Source organism: Ranitomeya variabilis, chromosome 1 (assembly GCF_051348905.1).
Source record: "Ranitomeya variabilis isolate aRanVar5 chromosome 1, aRanVar5.hap1, whole genome shotgun sequence".
Taxonomy (NCBI): Eukaryota; Metazoa; Chordata; class Amphibia; order Anura; family Dendrobatidae; genus Ranitomeya; species Ranitomeya variabilis.
The window spans coordinates 610638396-610656181 of NC_135232.1; the positions used below are offsets into that span (position 1 = coordinate 610638396).

At 50.1% G+C, this 17786-nt stretch overlaps 1 protein-coding gene across 8 annotated transcripts in view; it reads left to right on the forward strand.

Moving 5' to 3' along the window:
- TPM3 (tropomyosin 3) overlaps positions 1-13444 on the forward strand; it is a 28333-nt gene extending 14889 nt beyond the window's left edge. For 2 of the 8 annotated variants that reach the window (XM_077260601.1, XM_077260606.1), the window contains 7 exons: positions 2136-2269; positions 3432-3549; positions 3624-3694; positions 4746-4821; positions 5419-5481; positions 5569-5638; positions 12689-13444. In XM_077260601.1, the coding sequence (XP_077116716.1) occupies positions 2136-2269; positions 3432-3549; positions 3624-3694; positions 4746-4821; positions 5419-5481; positions 5569-5638; positions 12689-12771 (615 nt within the window). In that variant the 3' untranslated portion in view covers positions 12772-13444. Of the gene's footprint in view, positions 1-2135; positions 2270-3431; positions 3550-3623; positions 3695-4745; positions 4822-5056; positions 5133-5418; positions 5482-5568; positions 5639-5727; positions 5807-11270; positions 11825-12688 lie in introns of those variants that run through there. The other 6 variants (XM_077260602.1, XM_077260604.1, XM_077260605.1 and 3 more) reach the window with 5 other exon arrangements.
- Positions 13445-17786: the final 4342 nt, after the last annotated feature.

The window sequence follows — 17786 nt, forward strand, 5'->3', positions numbered from 1 at the left end:
TGGGAGCTGAGCTGTCCCCCGCAGGAGGCGGTGCTACCCCTCTGGGAGCTGAGCTGTCCCCCGCAGGAGGCGGTGCTACCCCTCTGGGAGCTGAGCTGTCCCCCGCAGGAGGCGGTGCTACCCCTCTGGGAGCTGAGCTGTCCCCCGCAGGAGGCGGTGCTACCCCTCTGGGAGCTGAGCTGTCCCCCGCAGGAGGCGGTGCTACCCCTCTGGGAGCTGAGCTGTCCCCCGCAGGAGGCGGTGCTACCCCTCTGGGAGCTGAGCTGTCCCCCGCAGGAGGCGGTGCCCCACCTCCGGGAGCTGAGCTGCCCCCCCTCAAGAGGTGGCCCTCCCAGAAGCTGCAGGAGTGTCTTTTGTATCAGTTCCCCCAACTCCTCCTAGTTTGTGGAGTTCCCTTTATGGCCGCGGTTGGCAGTGTTGTCCCTGCAGCCCACTGATCATCACAGGATGATGCTTCTACACATTGGGTACTACTCTCCTCCTCTGCAGGGAGTCGTAGTGGTGTACTGCAGTGTGTGCTCTGGGCGGCTGCCTCACTGGGTTTGGTGGTGGTGGTTACTTTCCCTTGTTCCACCCTCACTCCTCCAGCTGCACACAATGCCCTGACTGATGGCAGCACTGACGCCCAGCTGTGTCATGCCAACTGCTGCTGCCTGGTGTGTTTGCTCTATTTTTTTTGGAGGGTAGAGCCGGTGCTCAACTTCCATTATCCCTGGAGATGGGTGTATTCATGCCTCAGTTATCAGGATCTCTGCTTGCTGTTCCCTATCGTTGTCAACTGGGTCCGAGGCCCCAGACTGATAATGTAATGGACCTTCAGCCTCACTGAGGGACTAGGACTGCATACAATTGTAGCAAACCCTCAGCTGTGTGCAAAGTGACTCACTGACAGCAAGTGGCTTCTGTGTTGCAGACCATGTTGGCTATGATCTACCGCGACTGTGTAGGTATTAACACTGCTCCTCGGCTTCTCTGTGCTGGCAGCCGTCTCTGTATATCAGTCGCACGTGTCTGCTCTTCGGAGCAGTAAGAGGATTCCTCCTGCTGCCATGGGGGAACAGAAGGGATGGCACCTGGTGAGTTCTGTGGGCAGCGCCGTGGCTGGGTCTGGCATCGTTTGGTGCAGGCTAGACTGTGGTCGCAGTTTATACGCTTTCGTTCTATGCATCGGTCAATGCAATGTGGAGAGTGGGGTGGCTATGGAGGTGGCCACATTGGGGTGCTGGGACATGGCTCCTAAGGCTACTTTCACACTAGTCCGTTGGTACGGGCCGTCGCAAACCGTCGGCCCGACGGACAGTGTGTTAAGTAGCACAACGGGGGCAGCGGATGCAGTTTTTCAACACATCCACTGCCCCATTGTAATGTCCGGAGAGGAGGGGGCTACCCTGGCATGTGCAATCTGCTGCCGGCCTCCCTATCCCCGTGTGTATAATCTGCTGCAGACTACTCCACCCCGTGGGTATGATTTGCCGTCGGCTGCTTCCTCCATGGGCATGATTTGCCTTCAGCTGCTCCCCCCCAACCCTCCCATGGGCATAATCTGCCGCTGACTGCTTCCCCTCCGTGGATATAATCTGCTGCTAACTGCCCACTTCCCCTTGGGTCTAATCTGGTGACGACTGCTCCCCCCGTGTGTATACTCTGATGCCGACTGCTCTACCTCCGTGGGTATAATCTGCCATCGGCTGCTCTGCCCCCTGCCCCTCCGTGGGTATAATGTATAATCTGCCATCTGCTGCCTTCCCCCCCCTTGTGGGTATAATCTGCTGTCGGCTGCTCCTCACAACCCCCCCCCCCCCCCGTGGGTATGATCTGCCGACGGCTGCTTTCCCCGTGGAAATAATCTGCCATTGGCTGCTTCCCCCTCCGTGTGTCTAATCTGACATCGACTGCTCCCCCTCCATTGGTATATTCTACCACTGACTGCTTCCCCCTGAGTATAATCGGTCCCTGACTGCTCTCCCCCCCCCCCCCCCCCCTTCTCCTGTGGATATAATCTGCTGCTGACTGTTCCACCTCCATGGGTATAATCTACCACCCACTGCTCCCCCATGAGTATAATCAGCCGCCAACTGCTCTTCCTCTGACACCCTTCCCTGTGTGTATGATCTGAAGTTGATCTCTCCCCACAGGCTGAATCGGAAGTTGCCTCGCTGAACCGCCGCATCCAGTTGGTGGAGGAGGAGCTGGACCGTGCTCAGGAGCGTCTCTCCACCGCCCTGCAGAAGTTGGAGGAGGCTGAGAAGTCAGCGGATGAGAGCGAGCGGTGAGCACCCCCTGTAGGATGTCCTCAGCACTGTTCGGTCTTCCCAATAACAACATAATCTGTAGATCGCAGGCTATCGCACGCCCTGTAGGATGTCTTCGGCTCTGTTCCGCCCCCCAATGACATCATAGCCCGCATCTGCAGATTATCACTCCCTGTAGCTGCCGTCCTGATTTTTGGAGAGGGAAGCTGCAGAGAGGTATTCACTGCCGGTAGCTAGGCCTCTTTCACACTTCCATCTTTTTCCTCCAGTCGAAATCCGTTGAGTTTTGAAAAAACAGGATCCTGCAAATTTTTCTGCAGGATCCTGTTTTTTTTCCCATAGACTTGTATTAGCGACGGATTGTGATGAATGGCCATCCGTTTCATCCGTCGTGCACTGGATCCTTCGGAAAATAGCGGTCCGTCGTGCGGAGAAAACGTTCAGTGTAACGTTTTTTCTGCACGTCAGAACACCGCTCAGCGGCGGGTCCTGCGCTGCCCGTGTTTGGCTACAATGGAAGCCTATGGACGCAGGATCCGTAGCTGACCGTCAAACACTGGAATCCAGCGACCTATCCTGTTATTTCATTTTGAGCATGCCCGGAACCATTATCCAAGTCAGGGGAAAAAAAACCTCCCTCTCCTCGTTCGACACATCCAATTTTATGACTGATGCGTTCCACACGTTTTTCCCTATTTTCACAACATCCGTCGATACGTCACTTCACTGCATTAGGAAGTACCCCGAACGACGGAGGTGTGAAAGAAGCCTAAGACCACGGTGTTGGATTATGTGATTACCGTACTGTGTATGCGATACTGGGGGGAAGGGGCTGTGAGGGAGCAGCGGTTCCAGCCCCCGGCAGATGCTTTGATGCTGCCTCTAATCCTCTGTCAGCTCCTTGGGAACAGGTTTGGAGACGCTGATGTCATCTGTAGATTTACGACCTAAGCAACCACCAAACCAGTTGTTTCTACGGCGTATCCAGACTCGTAGAGGGCGAGTCTGGGATGATGGGAGTACCTGCTTGCGGGGATGAGCCCCTGAATTTTGGGGATCGCACTGAAAGCCTCCCTCTCTGGACCACGTGATGTCTGGCTGCACGCCCTTCCCCGTCCTGTGGAGGCAACACAGGCTCTGCTGACATCCTGACCCGTGTGGTGACATTCTACTCTGCAGGGGGATGAAGGTGATCGAGAACCGAGCCCTGAAAGACGAGGAGAAGATGGAGCTGCAGGAAATCCAACTGAAAGAGGCCAAGCACATAGCCGAGGAGGCGGACAGGAAGTACGAGGAGGTGAGCGGGGGCTGGCCTATGGGGAGGGGCTACACCGCCAGGACACAGGCTGACCCCGCCTCCTCTCTACACAGGTTGCCAGGAAGCTGGTGATCATAGAGGGTGACCTGGAGCGCACAGAGGAGCGGGCGGAGCTGGCAGAATCGTGAGTATTGCCCCAATCCACCTGCCTGCACATGTTACACAAGGCCTGAGGAGGAGGGCGGAGGCTTAAATATATGCACACTGGCGGAGGGACGGCCAGGATAGGGAGCGCAGCTCTGGCATATACAGGATCAATAATGTATGTACACGGTGACTGCACCAGCTGAATAGTGAATGCAGCTCCAGGGTATAATACAGGATGTAACTCAGGATAAGTAATGTATGTACACGGTGACTGCACCAGCTGAATAGTGAATGCAGCTTCAGGGTATAATACAGGATGTAACTCAGGATAAGTAATGTATGTACACAGTGAGTGCACCAGTAGAATAGTGAGTGCAGCTCTCGAAGTATAATACAAAATGCAACTAAGGATCAGCACAGGATAAGTAATATATGTACACAGTGACTGCACCAGCAGAATAGGGAGTGCAGCTGTAGAGTATAATACAGGATGTAACTCAGGATCAGTAATGTAATGTATGTACACAGTGACTGCACCAGCAGAATAGTGAGTGCAGCTCTGGAAGTATTATGCAGGATGTAACTCAGGATCAGTAATGTATGTACACAGTGACTCCACCAGCAGAATAGTGAGTGCAGCTGTGGGGTATAATACAGGATGTAACTCAGGATAAGTACAGGATCAGTAATGTATGTATACAGTGACTGCAGCAGCAGAATAGTGAGTGCAGCTCTGGAGTATAATACAGGATGTAACTCAGGAATCAGTAATGTATGTACACCGTGACTGCTCCAGCAGAATAGTGAGTGCAGCTCTGGAGTATAATACAGGATGTAACTCAGGGTCAGTACAGAATCAGTAATGTATGTACATAGTGAGTGCAGCTCTGGAGTATATGTGGGGGGGATTACGGAGCGCAGTCCTAGCTTTTCAGGCCTTGTTTAACCTCTTCCTCCTTGCATGAATTGAATTTGATGTTTCTGTTTTTACCCCTCCTCCCGCGTGTTCTATGTTGCTGCCGCCTCTCCCCTCCATCCTTGCACGCACACAATTTCCCCCCCACACCTCTCCTGTGATCGCCGTGCAGCCGGGGCCGTGAGCTGGAGGAACAGATCCGACTCCTTGACCAGAGTCTGAAGTGTCTGAATGCATCCGAGGAAAAGGTACAGTAAAGGTGGCTGCTCCTGTCCCGGCTGCCCTCCTGTGTCGTCTCCCTGTGCTCCGCCATGTCCTGCTGAGTTAGGTCAGTGTTGTCATTGTACCCGGGGTGTGCAGAGCAGGATGTCCCGGACCCCTCTGTATCTTCCGTCAAGGCGGAGTCCACTCTTCTCATTCCTCCACTCTTTCTGTCTCCTCTTTCTCTCCTCCTGTCGCTCTCTCCTCGGCCTCCATCCTCAGTAAATGTGCCGAGCTCGAGGAGGAGCTGAAAAATGTCACCAACAACCTGAAGTCTTTGGAGGCTCAGGCCGAAAAGGTAAGGGGAGCTGGACAACCCCCGAGGGTGCGTAGATGGACCCATACTGCTCGGAAGTCACAACTGTCAGGCTAGAAATTAGTCATATGACCTATAATGGCCAATAGGAGGCTTTCTTAGAGGGGGTCTCCTCTGATACGCGTGCCCTAATACGACGTATGTTTAATATTGATCTTTTCACAGTCTACCCTAAGGTACAAAAAGTCTGTCTCCTGTGGTTAGTGATGAAAACGGGATTAATTCCTCATCGGATGTGATTTTACTTGTCTTGTCTCTCTATTTCCAGTATTCACAAAAGGAAGATAAATATGAAGAAGAGATCAAGATATTGACGGACAAGCTAAAAGAGGTGGGCGTGGCCTGCTGGCACTATGGGAGGGGCCTAACATGGGCATCGTAGGGGGGTCACCGTCTGACTCACTTCCTCTCCTTTCAGGCCGAAACCCGGGCAGAGTTTGCAGAGAGATCAGTTGCCAAACTTGAGAAGACTATTGATGACCTGGAAGGTAGGTGCCTGCATAAATATCTGCACCCCTGTGTGCCCGGAGTGCTGCAGCCTCCACCTCACCCGTTTCCTTCCCGTCTCCTCACCCAGACCAGCTGTACGCCCAGAAGCTGAAGTACAAGGCTGTTAGTGAGGAGCTGGACCACACCCTCAGTGACATGACCTCCATGTAAATACCACGCTGTGTGCCCGCCTCACTAACCGCACTGTGCAGCGGGTGGGAGGAAAGGAGTCCTGCTTGTGTGCGATCTCGGGAGCTCTGCATCTACTGCATGTAGATTGCTGTGTGACTAGTGCAGAGGGAACACACGGCTTGTGTGTGATCGCAGGGTCTCTGCACCCACCACAATGCGCAGATTGCTGTGTGACTTCTGCAGGGGGGGGGGGGCATCCTGCTTCTGATCACAGGGTCTGTTCACCATTGCACCATGCAGATTGCTGTGTGATTTCTGCAGCAGGGGGAGGAGGGTATCCTGCTTGCGTGTGTGATCTCAGGGTCTGCACCATGCAGATTGCTGTGTGATTTCTCCAGTGGGGAGGGGGGTATCCTGCTTTTGACACCAGGGTCTCTGCACCTACCGCATTGCACAGATTGCTGTGTGACTTGGGCAAAGGGGGTGGGCATCCCACTACTGATCACAGGGTATCTGCACCCACAGCACTATGCAGATTGCTGTGTGAATTCTGCAGCAGAGGGAGTGAAGGCATCCTGCTTGTGTGTGTGATCTCGGGGTCTGTGCACCCACCGCATTATGCAGTTTATTGTGACATTTGCAGTGGGTGACAGAATGGCATCTGCTGGTGATCACAGGGTCTCTGTACCCATCGAGCACTGATTTCTGTGACTTTTGCAGCAGAAGGGAAGACCTCCTGGTTCTGATCTCGGGTTCTCTGCAGCCTGCACCAGGCAGATTACTATATGACTTCTGCAGCGAGCAGGGATATGGCATGCAGCTTGCGTGTATGATCTTGGGGTCTCTGCACCGAGCGCACCACCCAGATTATGGTGTGTCTTATGCTTTGGGCAAGAGTAGGATATCCTGCTTGTGATCACAGGGTCTCTGCACCCACTGAGCACTGATTGGTGTGCAGCGAGCGGGGTTGAGGGCATGCTGCTTGTGTGTGATTTCAGGGTTTCTACGCCCACCAAGCCCTGACTGCTGTGATTTCTGCAGCTGGGGGAGGGCAATCCTGCTTGTGTGTGATCTCGGGGTCTTTGCACCAACCGAGCTTTGTTTAATGTGACTTCTGCAATAAGCAGGGGGGGTGGGGGTCCTGCTTGTGGTATTTCAGTGTGTCTGCCGTGTTAATAACTAACCCCCTTCATGGATTCCTGCCGTCTCTGCTTCCCTCTACCAACTCTTGTCTCTCTCTCATAGATGACCACAGCGAGTTTCCCGCAGCCGCTCCTCTTCTTCCTCCCTCTCTCTCTGACAAATTACACCAGATTTCTATACTTGCCTGTCTCCTCTGTTTTTCTTTTCTGCGTCACTGAGTGCAGGGTCTGATGTACAGTACAGTCGCTCAAATGGTAATTTCTGAATACATGTGAGGTTAGCTCGGGTCAAACTGCAACTCCCAGCATGCCCTGGAGCAACGATCTCGGAGACCATCTGTTATGACCTGGTCTCTGCTTCCTGTTTGCACTTGACACTGGAAATGACCGCTCAGCCAATCATAGGCCAGCATGGGCAGTGATTTTCTGCAGTGGTAACATGTCCCTAGTGCAAAAGGAAATACAGAGAGGGCAATCACTGAGGTCAGTATCGTGCCAATGGACGGCTCCCTAAAGGCAAAGTGCAGCAATTGTCACCTTCCTAGTCTGGGGTAGAGGTGCTCACATCATCGATTGGCACCTTCTGTTCCTGTCTGACCAGGTGCTCCAGACGTGTCGAGGCAACAACGCCAGGGTCTCCACAGCGCAGCAGAAGCGGGAGCCACATTCCTAAGGTACCGTCACACTAAGCGACGCTGCAGCGATACAGACAACGATGCTGATCGCTGCAGCGTCGCTGTTTGGTCGCTGGAGAGCTGTCACACAGACAGCTCTCCAGCGACCAACGATGCCGAGGTCCCCGGGTAACCAGGGTAAACATTGGGTCGCTAAGCGCAGGGCCGTGCTTAGTAACCCGATGTTTACCCTGGTTACCAGCGTAAAATGTAAAAAAAACCAAACAGTATATACTTACATTCGCGTCCCCCGGCGTCCGCTTCCTGCACTGACTGAACGCCGGCCCTAACAGCAGAGCGGTGACGTCACCGCTGTGCTGTACTTTCACTTTCACTTTACGGCGCTTAGTCAGTGTGGGAAGCGGACGCCGAGGGACGCGAAGGTGAGTATGTAGTTTGTTTTTTTTACATTTTACACTGGTAACCAGGGTAAACATCGGGTTACTAAGCGCGGCCCTGCGCTTAGTAACCCGATGTTTACCCTGGTTACCAGTGTAAAACATCGCTGGTATCGTTGCTTTTGGTGTCAAACACGACGATACACGCCGATCTGACGACCAAATAAAGTTCTGAACTTTGTTCAACGACCAGCGATATCACAGCAGGATCCTGATCGCTGCTGCGTGTCAAACACAACGATATCGCTAGCCAGGATGCTGCAACGTCACGGATCGCTAGCGATATCGTTTAGTGTGACGGTACCTTTAAAGGGGTGCCTTCATGTACAGTTGTGCTCAAAAGTTACATACCCCAGCAGAATTTTTACTTTCTTGACCTTTTTTCAGAGAGTATGAATGATAACACTAAAACTTTTTCTCCACTCATGGTTAGTGGTTGGGTGAAGCCATTTATTGTTATGTATTTGATCCTAATCAAATCTTTACATATCCTGGTTATTTTGGCCTGATAACATGTACAGAAGTTGACACAAATGAGTTTGAATGGCTACTAAAGGTAATATCCTCACCTGTGACCTGTTTTCTTGTAATCAGTGTGTGTGCATAAAAGCTGAGTGAGTTTCTGGGATCCAGACAGACTCTTGCATCTTTCATCCAGCCACTGACGTTTCTGAATTGAGTCATGGGGAAAGCAAAAGAATTGTCAACGGATCGACAGGAAAAGGTAGTTGAACTGTATAAAACAGGAAAGGGATTCAAAAAGATATCTAAGGAATTGATAATGCAAGTGAGCAGCGTTCAAACTGTGATTAACAAATGGAAAATCTCAAGTGGGGGGGATTTCGGTAGATCAATGGGAGTCAATAATGCAAATGATCCCTAAGTTGTCCCTAAGTGAGCCTAACCGTCTGTCTCAACTATATATCCTTTATAGGACTCCTAAGTGGCTGTTTGATTTAGGTCTAAGGCCAAATTCAAAATGTCCCAAATGTACGCTCGATAATACAGATATCCTACACATGTTCTGGACGTATATATGGCCACAGAGCAGGATATTCCCAGAGATCCTATTGTCTGTGTGCTTGGATATGTTGAGGAGGCGGGATGAGATGATTATTCACAAATAGCTGTTGCCAGAATGCTTTTTACTGCTAGAAAATTAATAGCATATCACTGGATCTCAGATACAGTTCCCACGAGGAAAGAATATGTAAATAAGCTAAACCTCATACTATGCAGAGAGAAGGCCATTTATCTTAAACGGGGTAGACCGGCAGTGTTTGAGAAAATTTGGGCAGGATGGTTGATACCATGTTTATATCACCCTGAAAGTGATTTAGTTGTACTCCATGACTGGTGCCTTGGGATATGTGCCTTATCTATGTCTGTATTTTTCTTGTGATATATTTTATCATTGGACCAGGGTTGGGTAGGGGGGGAGCGGTTGGGAATGGGGAAAAGATTGTGGGGTATTTTGTAAAAAATTCTGTTATGTTCTGAAAACTTTAATAAAAAATATCTGATTAAAAAAACAAATGGAAAATCAGGGGCTCTGTAAAAACAAAACCATGGTCAGGTAGACTAACAAAAATGTAATCTATGACTGCCGGGAAAATTGTTTGGGATGCAAAGAACAACCCACAAATCACATCAGCTGAAATACAGGACTCTCTGAAAACTAGCGGTGTGGCTGTTTCAAGATGCACAATAAGGAGGCACTTGAAGAAAAATGGGCTGCATGGTCAAGTGGCCAGAAGAAAGCCATTACTGCCAAATGGCACAAAGTATATCTGCTACAATATGCAAAACCGCACAGAGACAAGCCTCACTTCTGGAACAAGGTAATTTGGAGTGGTGAACCAAAATTGAATTTTGGCCACAACCATAAACGTTACATTTGGAGAGAGGTCAGCAAGGCCTATGATGAAAGGAACACCATTCCTCCTGTAAAGCATGGAGGTGGATTGCTGATGTTTTGGGGATGTGTGAGCTACAAAGGCACAGGAAACTTGGTTAAAGCTGAAGGAAAGATGAATGCAGAACGTTATGGAAGCTGAGCATGGGAAGTACTTGGAAGTTCCAACATGACAACGATCCAAAACACAAGGCCAAGTCGACCTGTCATTGGCTACAACAGAACAAAGTGAAGGTTCTGTAGTGGTCATCTCAGTCTCCTGACCTCAATAATTGAGCCACTCTGAGGAGATCTCAAGTGCACAGTTCATTCAATTCAATGAATTTACAGGAACTGGAGGCTTTTTGCCTAGAAGAGTGGGCAGCTTTTACAGAGAAAATAAAAAACCTCGTCCACAACTACCACAAAAGACTTCAAGCTGTCATTGATGTTAGAGGTGGCAATACACGGTATTAAGAAATGGGGTATGTGAACTTTTGATCAGTGTCATTTCGATACCTTTGGTTGTCATTATGATTTAAAAAGAGAAAACACAGTAGTTTGGCAATAAATGGCTTCACCCAAACACTAACCATGAGTGGAGAAAAAGATTTGATGTTATCATTCATATTCTCTGAAAAAAAGTCCAAGAAAGCAAAAATTCTGCTCATGTCACAGCATTTGCATGTATAGCAATTCCCTAATGAGCAGTAGGTAAGGGGGGAAACTAAGGAAACGCCCTGAGTCTTCCTCTGAGGAGTCCTTTAGGTTGGGTTACTTCCGTTAGTAGAGAGCCTTATGTCTACAGATCCTTATTCCTCTGTGCATGTGACCAATAAAGGCCCCTAGGTTCAGCCTGATGGGTCAGATAGTTCCTGCAGATCCTCGTATCTTACATTCCCTCTTGCGTAACAAACCCTCAGCTGTGAGCAGTAATGGGCAGCAAGGTGAGGAATAGGGATGCAGCTGCAGAGCCTGGTGATGATCCATCCCTGGGGTATCTCGGCTCCCCTATCAAATGCCCTCTGTGATTTACTCTCTGCTGTGTGATTCCTCCTGTCGCCTGCAGGGGCAGTGCAGTATAGCCACATAACCTACAGCCATGTTGGATCTGTGGGAGTACAGGCACTGGGGTGACATTCTGGGGGTCGAGCCGTTAGTCTGAATGGGATATGACGACTTGAACTTCAGTCACATCCAGGGCTTTAGAGCCGTGCAGTTCACTAATATATCCAGCAGATGGCAGCAGTGAGGATGGGTACAGCTCTGGTTGTAACTAGAGATGTTTTCAGGTGGCCGAGGTCTCTCCTGCAATAACACATGCTGTCTCTTCTCTCTCTCCTCCCCGTCCGCCTCTTTCCCTCCCCTGTCTCTTCTGCCCTCCCCCGCAGAACGTCTCTACAGCCAAATGGAGAAAAACCGTCTCCTCGCTAGTGAGCTGAAGGTGACTCTCCATGACCTGTGTGACTGAGGGGCGTCCCCGGTCCGTAAACACCGTCACCACCAGCGCTGCCCCCTGTGGAGCGGAGGACTGTACCCAGATCTGTAATGCAGCCATCAGCTATGACACTACAACTCCCAGCATGCCATGCCCAGAATGGAAATGCTGGGACTTATAGTTCACCTCATCGGGGTCCTGTCGCTCTCCTGTAAATAAAGCTTGGTTTCAGTTCCCAAGACCTCAGTTGTGAGACGTATCGGGTCCTTTACTGACAGCAAGCAGAGGCCTCGTTGCACTGTGTCTGGTCCGTATAGATGCTCTGTAACCGACCCTCGTGTTATGCGATGTCTGTCGTAAGGAACCCGCAGCAGTGAGAACATTATACACGGACTGGGCTCTATTTACACCAGTGTGGTATTCTGGGCTGCTGCACCGCTGCTTGTAGGGGGACACCTGCACCATGGCTGCATTATTTCTTGTATCTAATAAATCTCCATGTTGTCACTCGCTGTGTGCAGCCGCCTCTTTTTTTCCCAGCCGCGTCGTAACATCTGCAGAACACAACTGCGTCTCATCCCTGTCTGTGGTGTTGTGTACTCTGGCCACCTCCAGAGCTGCACTCACTCTTCTGTTACATCCTGTCTTATACTTCACTCGCCTCCAGAGCTGCAGATACTATTCTGCTTTTCTTCTCGTCATCTCACTATTTCCTGTTATCCTCCAGTCCCCTGAAGAGATGCAGGGATTATGCTTTCCCAGGTCCGGTCTAACTCTGTACACGGCTCCAGCGCTTGTCTCCTGACCCCAGCGGTGTCCCCACTGTCCTCCGTAGGTCTCCGCACTGCTGCGGGCTCAGGAGCCGCAGCGGAGACAACTGTGATGGCATCTGCTACTCTCTCTCTGCAAGCCATGAACCGTGCTGATCCTGTACCCCCCAGTGTGTCCTCTGCCTGCCGCATGGCCTCTCCTTGGTGTAAATCATAGGCCTTTCAGTCTTTCCTGCTCTAGTCACATCCAGAGCTGCTGTTAATACTCGCTGACTGCAACTGTCCCCTGTACTACTGATGGTGAGCACAGCTCTAGATAGGTGGAGTACAGGGCTCAATGTGTGTGGAGTATAGGCCCTGATGTGGCCAGTGCAGTTCCATGTGTGTGGAGTATATGCCCCCTATGTGGCCCCTGCAGCTCTGGATGTGTGTGGAGTGTGATGTGCCCATATACAGTGCCCCTGGCTCTTAGCTGCTGGCCGAAGACTACCTCACGCTGAGACTATGTGCAGCTGAGGCCTCTCTGGCGCCACCTGGTGTGTGGCCAGAGAGCTGGGAGTTGTAGCTCCCACCCCCTGACTTCTCTCTCTTCATCCCACAGATAAGCTGAGGATCACCAAGGAGGAGAATGGGAAGATGCAGAAGATGTTGGACGACACTCTGCAGGAGCTGCACAGCTTGTAGACCCCGTGTCACTGCCTGATGTTCCCCACCACTGCCAGCGGCCGCCCACCTGCCCGAACTGCCCTCCACCCTTCTTCCCCTGATGCTGGTTATAAGGACCATTTGTCACCATGCTACAGCCAGTGCCATATTGTGTGGTCGGGGTCCTCCCGCCGCTCTGCCGCATGGTGGTGACCACTTTATATTCCGGAAGCTTCTGGCTGCTCTTGTGCGATTTTCAGTATTTTCCTGTGACTGTAGATGATGAAAGTTATTGTTCTATAAGGACGGGCACCTTATACCTCCACAGTTATGTGGGGTCACCTTACTGCTAGGATTGGGGGTCAGGAGCCTGCCAGGCTTGCTGGGAGTTGTAGTTGTGCAGCAGGCTGCTGACCCCTGCTTCAGTCAACATGTGGTGGGTTTGAACGTTTCCCCTCCCCCGCTCTCAGATCATGTGGTCTGTAAATTACTGTAGTACTACAACTCCTCTCATCTGTGCTGGGGAGTGGTTGGGGATGCCTCTTATTTTTCCACCCAGCCAATAAATGCCACTTGTGTCCTGTCTGTGGTGGTCAATGGAGGTCCCCCTATGGTGAGGTGGGGAGGGAATGGTGGGATGACAGTTTTTTTTCTGACTGGTTTTAAACAAATTTTTTAAGCTTTCAATAAAATAAGGCTGCTACGAGAAGGATACCGCTGCTCTGTGCTCATTCCACTGACAAAGGGAGCGTAGTGGGGGGAGCAGTATCTGTCAGCCCAACTCCATGAAATTGCTGCTTTGATCAGTATCTCCCCCTGGTGCTTGGGACAGGAGTGTTTTAATATATTCTGACTGCTCTGAGCAGTTTTGCTGCAAGGATGCATCTATACTAAACCTCAATGATCCAGAATTAAAGGGAACCTGTTGCCCCCCCCCCCAGGCGTTTGTAACTAAAAGAGCCACCTTGTGCAGCACAAATGCTGCATTCTGACAAGGTGGCTCTTTTAGTTATGATGCCTGCACACGCTGAAATAATCACTTATAAAATGTGACCCTCTTACCCTGAAATCGACAGGGAGGTGGGTCTTTCCTTCCTAATCAGACGCAACACAGCCGTCACTCCGAGCCTGTGTGCGCCGACTCCTCTTGCTTCATTATCGTCCCTGGCGCCAGCACATTAAAAAAAATTTTCGGGCGTGTGCAGTTGCGCTGCCCTTTGTACTTACAGCGCAGGCGCCGGGGCCGATAATGAAGCAACAGGAGGCGGCGCGCACAGGCCCAGAGTGATGGCTGTGCTGCGTCTGATTAGGAAGGAAAGACCCGCCTCCCTGGCGGATTCAGGGTAAGAGAGGCACATTTTATAAGTGTTTATTTCAGCGTGTGCAGGCATCATAACTAAGAGCCACCTTGTCAGAATGCAGCGTTTGTGCTGCACAAGGTGGCTCTTTTAGTTACAAATGCCTGAGGGGGGTGACAGGTTCCCTTTAAAGGGGGTTCTAGTGCAAATCTATTTGCTGCTGGTGTGACTATTTTGGGGAATTTTTGTCTTCACTGGTGACTATACTGGTATAGGGGTGCAGGTACGTGGATGCCATAGTGTAAGATGAAGGTGCCAACTGACAGGGAAGGTAGGTATGGATCTCAGTACAGGTGTGGTCCATTTTTAAGACACACTGTGGGTATGTGCACATGTAGGTGGGATGTCTGCGGATTTTTCCGCACCTGTTTTTGTAAATCCGCAGGTAAACAGCACTGCGGACTACCTGTGGAATTACTGCGGATTCCTGTTATGGAGTAGGTGGAATCTGCACAAAGAATAAACATGCTGCGGAATAAACAATGCAGTGTTTCTGTGCATTTTTTCAGCAGCATGTGCACTGCGGATTTTGTTTTCCATAGGTTTACATGGTACTGTAAACTCATGGAAAACAGCTGCAGATCCGCAGCGTGTGCACATAGCCTAAAAGGGAAAACACCAAGGTTACTTACCGGTAGCCGTTTTTTCCGGAGCCCATGACAGCACACCTGAGAGAGGGGATCCGCCCAGTCAGGACAGGAAACCTACTGAAATAAAAGGGCGGTACCTCTCCCTCGCTTCAGTTGGTTTTCAGAGCATGAGAGGCCCCCTTGGTTAGTTCACATGGCAAGCTACCACCACATTATAATAACAACAAAAAAACACCCAATTAAAAGTGCGCACCAAAGGGTGAAAAAGAAGGGAGGGAATATACAGGTGCTGTCATGGGCTCCGGAAAAAACGGCTACCGGTAAGTAACCTTGGTGTTTTCCCATCTCCCATGACCGCACACCTGAGAGATTTTTGGAGAAAGGAACACCTTAGGGAGGGACCACCGCTTGCAGCACCCTTCTACCAAAGGTAAGGTCAGTAGAGGAAGATAAATTCAGTCGGTAGTGTTTAAAGAAGGTAGACGTGAGGACCAGGTAGCGGCCTTACATATCTGATCAATCGATACCCCTGCTTTTTCAGCCCAGGAAGTAGCCACGTCCCTGGTGGAGTGAGCCTTGATGCCTTCAGGGATCGGAACGCCACATGCATAGGATAAGCTAATGGCCCCCCTAATCCACCTGGCAATAGTACCTTTGGATACCCCATGACCTTTCCTGCTACCCTGGAAAGCTACGAATAGAGACTGATCTTTCCTCCACTGACTGGTTAAGGATATGTACTGTAACATAGACCTCCTTACATCAAGAGTATGAAACCTTTCCTCATCTTGATTTCTAGGATTAACACAAAATGAGGGTAATACAATCTCCTGACTCCTATGAAATTTAAGAACTACCTTAGGTAGATAAGCCGGATCTGGTCTTTGAACCACCCTGTCATCATATATCTGTGTGTATGGAGGACAAACGGACAGGGCTTGCAAGTCACTCACCCTACATGCGGATGTTAAAGCTACCAGTAGCACTGTTTTTAGAGTGAGAAATTTTACCGATAACTCTTGCAAAGGCTCAAAAGGACTTTTAGTTAGAGCATCTAAAACCAGATTCAAATCCCAGGGAGGAATTTTCTGAATTACTACAGGTCTAGACCTACTACATGATTTAATGAAACGGGCTACCCACTTATTGGAGGCTAAATTACAATGATATAAAGCTCCTAACGCTGACCCTTGAACCTTAAGCGTATTGGTTGCCAACCCTAGTTGTAAGCCTGCTTGTAGAAACTCTAAAATAGCACCCACAGGAGCCTCATCCGACAAAGGTTGTCCTAAAAACTATAGAAATCTCTTCCATGTCCTACCATAAATTCTCGATGTAATCGACTTCCTACTTCTCAACAGGGTGGAGACTAGCTCTGGCGAGAATCCCTGTCGGCTTAGTAATGCCCTCTAAAATTCCAGGCTGCCAGCTGGAAGCCCTTCACTTGAGAGTGGCATACTGGACCCTGGGTAAGCAGGTCCGGAACCTCTGGTAGGATCCAAGGATCGGTTACTGACATTTGTCTTAGGAGAGAAAACCATGGTCTTTTCGGCCAAAATGGAGCAATCAGAATCACTCTTGCCTGCTCCATTCTGATCTTCCTTACTACTACCGGAATTAATGCTATCGGTGGAAACACGTAAGCGAGGCTGAATTTCCACGGTATTTGAAGGGCCATCTACTGCAACCGGGTTCCCCCTCGGGTCTAACGAGCAAAACCTCTCCACCTTCCTGTTGTGAAGAGTGGCAAATAAGTCTATTACCGGTTTGCCCCAGGCCTGCACTATCTGTTGGAAGACCCTGGGACTCAGCGACCATTCTCCCTGTCTTAGCTTTTTGCGACTTAAGTAGTCCGCTTTCGTGTTTTCGACCCCCTTTATGTGCAGAGCTGTGAGGGACAGTAGGTGAGATTCGGTTAACTGAAGAAGCACAGATGTTGCGCCCATAAGTGAAAGGGACCTTGTTCCCCCCTGATGGTTGATATAGGCTACTACTGCATAATTGTCGGACATAACTCTGGTATGACGACCCTGAAGGATAGGAAGGAAATGTATTACTGCCCTTTCTACAGCCCATAACTCTTTTACATTGGATGTCTGATGTGTTTCTGTATGGGACCAGGATCCCTGTATCGAAAGGGTCCCTAGATGTGTACCCCATCCTGTACCACTCGCGTCTGTTGTAATCACGTCTTCTATCGGAGTTAGCCACTGAACCCCTGAGCTCAAGTGATCCCTTACTGACCACCAGATTAGGGAATCTCTGACGCCTACTGAAAGGTGAACTTTTCCCTTCCAACGCCCTTCTAACAATCTTTGTGTTGACAGGACCTCCCACTGTAATTGCCTCCAGTGAAACTGCCCATTTTACAGCGGGAATACAGGATGTTGGTGACCCCAGCAGGGACATCGCCTTTCTCAGTGTCATTACAGGCTGATGTATCGCCAATTCCACAAGACTTTGTATTTTGGATACCTTGCCCTTCGGCAGGAGACAGAGTTGGCGCGTGGAGTCTAGAACCAACCCCAGGAAGGACTGAACTTTCTCTGTTGTTAATCTCGACTTGGCAACATTTATTTCCCAACCTAACACTGCTGGGGTCGTAGTTACCTCTTCTATTTGTGCAAGACAGAGATCCACTGATCTGCCTATTACAAGGAAGTCGTCTAGGTATGGAACAATGACTATGTCCCGGGAACGGAGGAAGGACATGACCTCTGACATTAATTTTGTAAATATTCTTGGCGCTATCGATAGACCAAATGGAAGGGCAGCATACTGGTAGTGTTTGAGTTGCCCTTGGACAAACACTGCTACCCTCAGAAATTTTTGATAGTCCCGATGAATTGGGACATGGTAGTAAGCGTCTTTTAAGTCTATAGCTGCCATGAAGCAGTCCGGGAACAGCATCTTTATTGCTGAGTTTACCGACTCCATCTTGAAAGAGTAATTTATTACTGACCGATTGAGTTTTCTTAAGTTGACAATAGTCCTTAGCGAGCCATCTGGTTTTCGTATCAAAAAGAGAGGGGAATAAAAACCTTCTCCCTCCTCTTCCCTTGGAACTTCTACTAGGACCCGTTTTAGAACTAGCCCCAATACCTCT